Source organism: Coffea arabica, chromosome 3c, assembly GCF_036785885.1.
Source record: "Coffea arabica cultivar ET-39 chromosome 3c, Coffea Arabica ET-39 HiFi, whole genome shotgun sequence".
Classification (NCBI taxonomy): Eukaryota; Viridiplantae; Streptophyta; class Magnoliopsida; order Gentianales; family Rubiaceae; genus Coffea; species Coffea arabica.
The window spans coordinates 9,199,905-9,208,505 of NC_092314.1; the positions used below are offsets into that span (position 1 = coordinate 9,199,905).

At 31.0% G+C, this 8,601-nt stretch overlaps 1 protein-coding gene across 1 annotated transcript; it reads right to left on the minus strand.

Moving 5' to 3' along the window:
- Window positions 1-3,658: 3,658 nt before the first annotated feature.
- LOC113735532 (pectinesterase-like) lies at window positions 3,659-4,886 on the minus strand. The gene is made up of 2 exons (XM_027262531.1): window positions 4,565-4,886; window positions 3,659-4,365 (listed from the first exon to the last, which is right to left on the minus strand). Exons 1-2 carry the CDS (start codon window positions 4,884-4,886, stop codon window positions 3,659-3,661), a joined length of 1,029 nt encoding a protein of 342 aa, XP_027118332.1.
- Between the last annotated feature and the right edge of the window lie 3,715 nt (window positions 4,887-8,601).

Sequence of the window (8,601 nt, forward strand, 5' to 3'; positions counted from 1 at the left end):
AACGAGTGCCAAATTAATTAAGATGTAGTTCACATGTTAATTAGTTAATTTTCTTGGATAAAAAAAAGTTATATCGTGTTGTGTATGTAAATGTAAATACAGCTGAAAACATGAATATATGCATTAAAATAGTACCTTGTGCGTAAATTAGTGTACCAACTTGTTAGAAAATTTGAAGAGGGAAAACGAAAAAGAAAGCAAAATGGCCTAGAATGATCTAATGTGACCCATCTAGAGACTGAAAATGGAGATGATGAACAAAAACAACAATTTCTTCAATTCATCAATTATAAGAATTCTTCTCTATTTAATTTTCTCCCTGCAGTAATAGAAAGTTCAGCTATCTTTCCATATGGCAAGTAGTTGGTTAGGGATGTGAGACAGAATAATATTTTGTATAATGAACATCATGAATAGAAACTGTGGTGGAACTGGGAAAGAAAATATATTTGTTGAATAACTATATCAAACACTAGCTAATTCCAATTAACTGGCTAAACTAAGGAAGTATGTCCAATTTAAGTGAAATTTTCGGATTGAGTGTCCCCTTAAATATTGGGTGCGTTGCTTATTTTGAGATGGGCTTTTTATCATGTAAAGCTAATGTAGGTGTATATAAATTATAGCCATCTCTTAATTTTTCTGATTTTTTTCATTAATTATAAATGTTGATTAACGTCAAACGGCAATGGTAAGAACAAATATGACAGCTTAGTCTGATATTGTGTTCAAATTGTTCACTGCATTGCTCATGGTACTACACCACCTATCGACTGATTTTATTAATTGTGCCCGAGAAATTTATGATAAATGATTATGTTTTAAGGTTGGATATATTTGGAGATGGCTTAAATTAGAAAGGCATTGCCTCTCAACTTAGGGAAAAAAAATTCTGTTAGAATTGGAAAAGGTAGTTACTGCCAATGTTCATTTATCTTTATCCAAACCCTCTACCAAGTGCAACGGATCTTCTGTCTCATTTCTTGTGCTATCCTCAGTCTCACTTTTTATTATATTACTATTTCTCCTTCAAAAATATTATATTCTAGTTTTTTTATTTTCATAAAATCCAATAACTATTAACTGAGTAATACACAAAATTTAACAGACTCAAAAAATCAAAATGCATCAAAAATGAGATTTTTCATGAATTTTCTACTGTATTTTTAATTTTCTATTATATATTATTTTTTTAATACTATTGTATTTATTTTTGACTTAGTTAATAGTTATTGTATCTTAAAGAAATTAAAATATGATATTTATAAGGGTAAATTATATTTTACCCCCCTGTGGTTTACCCTTTTTTTACATAACCCCCCTATGGTTTCAAAAGTTATACATAACCCCCTCATGGTTTGGATTAAAGTGTCAAAGTAACGGAAATAGTCCCTCATAACGGAACTTCTAAAAATGTCGAAATTACCCTTATAAATACATGACACATTAACCCCCTATGATTTTTATATTTTACCATATAACCCCCTTATGGTTTAATACTTTACCATATAACCCCTTTATGATTTTCAAAATATACACATAACCCCCCTTTGTTAATACATAAATTTCAGCCTTACATAAGGGTATTTTTGACATTTTAGATGACGCCGTTACGAGTGACTATTTTCGTTACTTTGACACTTTAATCCAAACTATAAGGGGGTTATATATATCTTTTGAAACCATAGAGGGGTTATGTGAAAAAACGCTAAATCACAGGGGGGTAAAGTGAAATTTGCCCTATTTATAAAGAATAAATAGTAATATAATAAAAAATGAACAAAGAACGGTACAGAAAGTGAAGTAGAAGATTTATTGCGCCTAGCAAGCCCAAAAGATGGAAACGAACACACGGGTCAGCTTACCACCTAAAGCGGCAGAAAGCAAGTATTCAGCCATATTTCTCTTCTAAGTACCTTGTTGCAAGCAAACAAGGGAAGCATGTTCGTTTAGGTAAACTCTTCCTCGAATAGGTTTTTTTTTATAAGGAGGTATATGCAATCTTTTCGATGCTAAGCGTAACAAGGGATAATATGTATAACGACCTTAGAGAATCACTTTTCGATAATTTGCACGAGTTATTAAAAAAATGGTTTGTATAACAGGTGCCCTATTATTAATATATATTTTAAGTGTTATATTTTTTAAAATATAAGATTATTAGGAAAAATAAATAAAGTGCAAGAGAGGGTAGGCAAAGTTAAATAAAGAAAGTACATAAATGTAAGAGAGAATAATACTTATTAATATGTATATATATATATATATATATATATTATAGCTTAATTGAACATTAGATGTGTTAGAAAAACTCAAAAATAAATGAGGAAAGCGTCACAAAAGAAAATTGGGAGGGGCTAGTCCAATTCGAAAAGTTAGCATGGGAAGATACTCGAATAGTTGAATAGTTGGATGGAAGGGCGGAACTAAGGGGAGCAAGAGAGGGACCACCACTTGAAATTCAAGCTTTGTCTCTTTATAAAATTTGGAAATTTTAAAGTTATCTACATATATTTAGCTATTTGCTTCCTAAGTTCTACAAAGCCATACTTTCTCCTTTTAAAAGTTTGAGTATTTTCAAATTTTATATGTGTGTATATATGTATGTATATGAATAATAAATACATACATGAATAATACATACATACATATATACATATATATATGTATATATGTATGTGTGTGTGTGTGTATATATATATGTCATTCAAAATATCTCTCATATTTCGTCAAATGAATTTTTTCATTTTTACTTTTAAAATGTTAATTTTGCTTCCCTTACATATTCAAATTAGCAAAATTTGATCCTAACTCAAATTTCCGACCTACTTTTAGTCTAAAATTACTATGTAACTTACATGTAGTCATTTTTTATACATAAATGGTTAGATCTCACTTTTTTAGTGGCAAAAATGAATATGAATTGGGTCAGATCACAATTAAAAAAAAAAGAATATAGTTCAAGTCAGATCCTACTTTTTTAGGGACAAAAATGAATATGGTTTAACTGCAATTAGGATCTAACCTTTTCACTTTTAAAAATTGAAAAATGTGTAGGTCATATGATGGATTCACGGTAAAAAATAGTTGAAAATCTAAGTTGGGACTAAATTTTACCAACTTAATTTTATAAGTGACATAAAGTTACAATCTTAAAAGTGAAGAATAAAAAAATTTATTTAGTAAAAAAATTGAAAATTGAAAAATGTCTAGGTCATATGATGGATTCACAGTAAAACATAATTGAAAATCTAAGTTGGAACTAAATTTTATAAGAGACATAAACTTACAATTTAAAAAGTGAAGAATAAAAAAAATTATTTAGTAAAATGTATTAACTTATTTATCCCCTAAAACTTTTCAAAAAATTTTATATTGACTCCCAAGTTTATATGTGTATGCATTTTCGCCCCCTCAAACTAAATTTTTAGTTCCACCACTGGTTGAATGTAGTTTTTGTTAACCTTTTTGGCTTATATCTTTTTGTTACCCTTATTATAAAACTGTCTATTTGTCCTATTTGCAATTCCATATCTTGGTAATACAGGAGTTCAGTACGTATATGGGTATGAGTGAGGAATTTGAACTCTTGAGATTATCAGATTGTCTTTATCTCTATTTGTCTTTTATTAGTGAATGTACATGTATGACAGAACAATCAACGAAGTACACTGGTAGAATCTTGGATTAAATCTAAATAACGGGGTACACTTGAAGGTATCCAATCACCTCCTTGCAGGAAACTTCTTAGTGTAAATTGAGATGCCTGTGCAACATTGGTAATAGCGGTAGACCACGGTACTCTTAGCGCCCTGTTTGCCCCTGGTCCCCTGTTGTCATACTCAGCGTAAAATACGTCATTGGTTGGTTCCCCTGGCCATGGAACCCAACCTGTTGGAGTGATGACAGAATCTATGAAACTCTGCAGTACTACAACTCTTGAATAACGCCCCCAGGGCCTGCCTAGGTAGCATTTGAATTTTGATTCTTCTTTCAGCAAATTTCTTGTCGCTTTTATCGTGCAATTCTGGAGGATTGTTCCAGTGTTCTCTTCGCCAGTCAGTCTTTGTTGTGCAGTGATGATGAGATACTGCCCATGTAATGGTTTTCGGGCAAGAATCACACAGTTTTGGAATAAAACTGCAGCGTCGCCTAGTATGAAGTCTATTGTTCCAATGACTATACAGTCTCTGAAAAATTGCTTTCCTTCTGCAGTGTATAAGGTGTCTTGGGATCCGCTAAACCGGCATTTGTAGAAGGTCAAGTTATCAGCTTTTGCCAATAATGCAACTGATTGATTCATACGTGGTCCAGCCGAGTTTTCAAAAGTTATACCTTGTGCCATGAATCCATTCCCGAATATCCCTACAATTTAAGGAACAAATCCCATTAGATGAAAAATGTACAGCACTTAAACATGCAATTACGTATGGCATTAACATTTTACGTCTGGCCTAATTCCATATGTTTCTCGTAAAAATTTTGTTAGGACATCTCATTGATGTTGTGTTGAGAGAATCTCAAAGTCTTTAGATGGACATTGGAAGAAGGTTGAATTGTCTACCTACAGTTGATGTGGAAACTGTATCAAACCCACCGCCAGCGCTTTTGTTGCCTGAGATTATAGTTCTCCGCATGCCTTCCCCAATGAGGACGATGTTCGTCTTCTCTATTCCAACAACTATGCTCTCGAAATAGAATCCTTCCTTTACCTGAATGTAGTACTTTTCACTGCTGTAATTTGGTGCGGCAGCGATTGCCTCTCCAATAGTAGTGAAATTGCCTGAGCCGTTTTGTGCAACAACTACGTTGAAAGGTGTCTGTTGCCCATTTCCTTGGCTTAGTAAAGCCAACAAAATGTATAAAGCAACCATTCCCATGTCCATCTTGTAGTGACTATGGAGTACCGCATGTTCGCAATGGGCTACTGGATACTTAAAGGATTCATTCGATAAAGAGATTCATTCAATCAGGTTGGTAATTGTTGCAGACTCACATATTAACAGATTCATTCAATTGAAAATTAATATAAAGATATTAGTTTTCAAAGGGTAAAAATCATGGCAGTTAACACAGTTGAATATAAGTTAATAGCTAGCATATGATGATTGTTGCTTTCAAATTAGGTATGATTATGGTCGCCTTAAATTAATGTTTTCAGTAGTCATTCTGCCCTTAAAGTTTGAGACCTGCAAAACTTCAATAAGGGCACCTTTAAAGTGAAAAAAAAACTGAGTGACACATTTTAGTTAACACCAAGATGATTGCTTTCCCTCTATATAGTATATATATCTAACTACTTGGGAGATACCTAGGTAGCGTGTGGTGGACATAGACATGTATTTTGTATAAGATACAATGAAAATGTATTTGCAGATGCGGATGGAGTGGCTATTATTAGGCCTGAAATTGTTATGCAACTGTCCTAAAATTGATTTTAGCTATTCAAACTTGAATAAGATTATAAGAAAGCTAAATAAATCACATCAAGATTTGAGTTTGATTTCATCAGAAAATTAAGTTCGCGTTCAAGGCTTTGTGACACATCCTCTAGATGGATATGGCGTTAAATGCTCCAATACCATTTCAGTAGATTCACTCAGAAAAGTTCTGCCATAGAGGCGGAACCAGAGAGAATTAAAGATGGACAAAGGGCAGGAACGGTCATTTTGATGACCGTGCCTAAACAGTTAATGGTCATGATTTGGCCAAAAAATTTTGTGCGGTCCAAATCATAAGTTATACATTGATTTTAACACCGTGTGTGAGCCCTGCAAAATTTTGTACTAAAATTACACGTTATGCAAACAAAGTTACTCTGTATGCAACTAAAGTTACGCGCTGTTGAAAATGGCCAAAATCGTTGAGGACGGTTGCATTAAAGACCAAACATTGCTCAGTTTTGAAACTAGAAACAAGATGGGGAGGACTACTGAGTACTGCATCTTCTTGTAGAGCTTTGCTTTGGCCTTCACCCATTCTACCTAATGTCTTCTCTTAATCTATTATCTATCTATCTATCTATTATCTATTACTATATAAAAAGTATGATGATCTATTATCTATCTATCTATCTATTATCTATTACTATATAAAAAGTATGATGATCTATTATCTATCTATCTATCTATTATCTATCTATCTATTATTATTATTACTATATAAAAAGTATGATGAGTCTCTAGTGCGAGTGTAAGCAAAAATCAATCTTAATTGTTGTGATACCAATATTACCCTTGACATTAATAAATGGACAAGATTACATTGCATTTTCTTAATAATTAATAAGATTTATGCTAATAGTTACAAATTAACATTTCTTAAATTGTGGTGATTTTGGTGAATTAAACCAAAAAAAAGAACAATGAATTCATTGCATTTCATCAATATTAATATCAATTATGCCAACAATTACAAGAATGAAAAACATTCCCCTGAGTTATAGTGAATTAAATCGAAAAAGTAAGAACAAATTTATTTATGAATCATAAAATAATATGGAGAATCTTAGTGGTTAATAGTGTAACAAAAAATGATATTAGTTTTTGTGATGCCAAAATTACATTCCTCTCTAATAAATGAAAAAATTGTGTTGCATTTCATCATTAATAAATAATATCAAACATGCTAGCAGTTACAAAAATGAAAGATTCCTTACTCTTTTATTTACCAAAAGAAAGAAGAACAACTTTTTTTTTTTTTACAAAATCCAAGTTTAGAGAGAGTACTTCAAACATTAAACAAAATATAATAAATTGGTACTATAAGTCTCTTAAAAAGTACCACTTGTCTTTTTTTTTTTGGATGCAACTAAATTAAGCCTTAAGAGCACCGTTTTAATATGCGTTTATTAGCTTTGAGTACAAAAAAACTTTAATACAAAATATAATAGGAAATAGAGTACCAAGGTACGTAGGCAAAGAGTTTTATGTTGGGAATTTATATATTTAAATTGCAATAAAGATTAAATTTAATGAACTTTATCAATCATATTCTTGTAACAACTAACAGTATTAATGAATATTAAATTCATCAATGACAGTCATAATAATAATTACAAAAATGAAACATCCCTTAGAGTTATGGTGAATTAAGCCAAAAAATATTTTTTAAAAATGTCAATTTCAAGGAGTACTTTACGGGTGAATAAAAATATATCCAAGTTCAGCTTGACTATTACATAATAAATAATCTTAAAGTCTTACAAATTTTAATCATATAAACTTTATAATCATAAAGCATGTCATCAATGAGAACTACAACTAAATTTCACCAAATCAAAATATTTTTCTTCAAAGTTAAGCTATTTAAATTTGAATTATGGAATTTCAATATGTTTATATGCTATTATATTACAATGGCATTATAGATCATTTTACAATCTACCGTTGGCAAACAAATAATAATAATTAGAAATCTTACTAAAACTAATAAACAATTCATAGAATGACTTAAAGGGAAGCAATAAATTATTCAAAAAATTAAAAATTTAAATTCAAATGGCATAAAAAAGAGCATTTAGATCATCTGAATTTAACCAAAAGACCAAAATAAGGCAAAAATATCGATACTATTACAAAATAAAAGTGCTCTTGGAACAAAGAATGATTTATTGTTTGTATGTTTGCATTGGTTAGAGCAAACTAAGTTTAGAAAAATATAAAATAATATAAATAGTAAATATCACATTTTTTTTCAATTATATTTAGTCCTTTAAAATAATTAATTTTCTGAAATTTTTAAAGAAAAAAAATCTAAAAGCATCATATTCACGTGCAAAGCACGTGCTCCATTACTAGTAATTATAAATGTGTTTGTCTGCAAATACACTGGATACAAAGACGCATACACACAAACACAAAAATTGACAAACCTGACTCTTAGGATACCTTAGCCTCCATCCTGAAGCCCGCTAGTCTTAGTCCAAACCTTTAGTACTAGATAGCATTTTGAATGCTTTAACATTGCTTCAAAACCCCCAAAATTTTCGATCGTTTCAATATACCCTACATATATAAAATCAACTTTCAAGGAATGTATTGGTAGGACGAGGATATGGCAATTGCTCTTGCTTAATTTTGGTTTAATCAAAACATTACATTAAGACTAGGTGCATTAATGTCTAGCTTGAGGACCAAACTTGGAAAGGCATCTATCATTTTTTTTTTTTTTTTGGATAGAAAGATTGAAGAAGTAATCTTTTTAAGAAACAAATGGAATTAATCCAAACTCGTGAAATTAGCAGTCTGTCATGGCTTTATGAAGAATTTTGGTTTCTTTTTCTCTCTAATTAACACTGTAGAATTCAACTCCTATAAGAATTTACCTGCTCACACGACTTGGTACTCTTATGGTTGGTAACTTTAGTTCTTGATTAATGCCTCTACCATAAAATAGATATTTTGTGCATGCACTCATGTTTTCGAGATTCATGAATGTAAAAATAGATCAACTTTATAAGCTCACATTATGATAATTGTAATGTCAAGTAAGTTTTGTATTTATGGCCGTGGAAAGTTGTGGCGATTGGACCATGATTAGGTTGCTTTCCTGTTGTTAGGCAGAGGAATTCTGAGCTTCATCTGAAAACATCTAGTGAAG

Coding starts and splice junctions, on each gene's coding strand:
- LOC113735532 (XM_027262531.1), bottom strand. CDS start 4,886: ATGGACATGGGAATGGTTGCTTTATACATTTTGTTGGCTTTACTAAGC. Junction 4,366..4,564: donor AGTTTCCACATCAACTGTAG/GTAGACAATTCA, acceptor CTTAAATTGTAG/GGATATTCGGGAATGGATTC.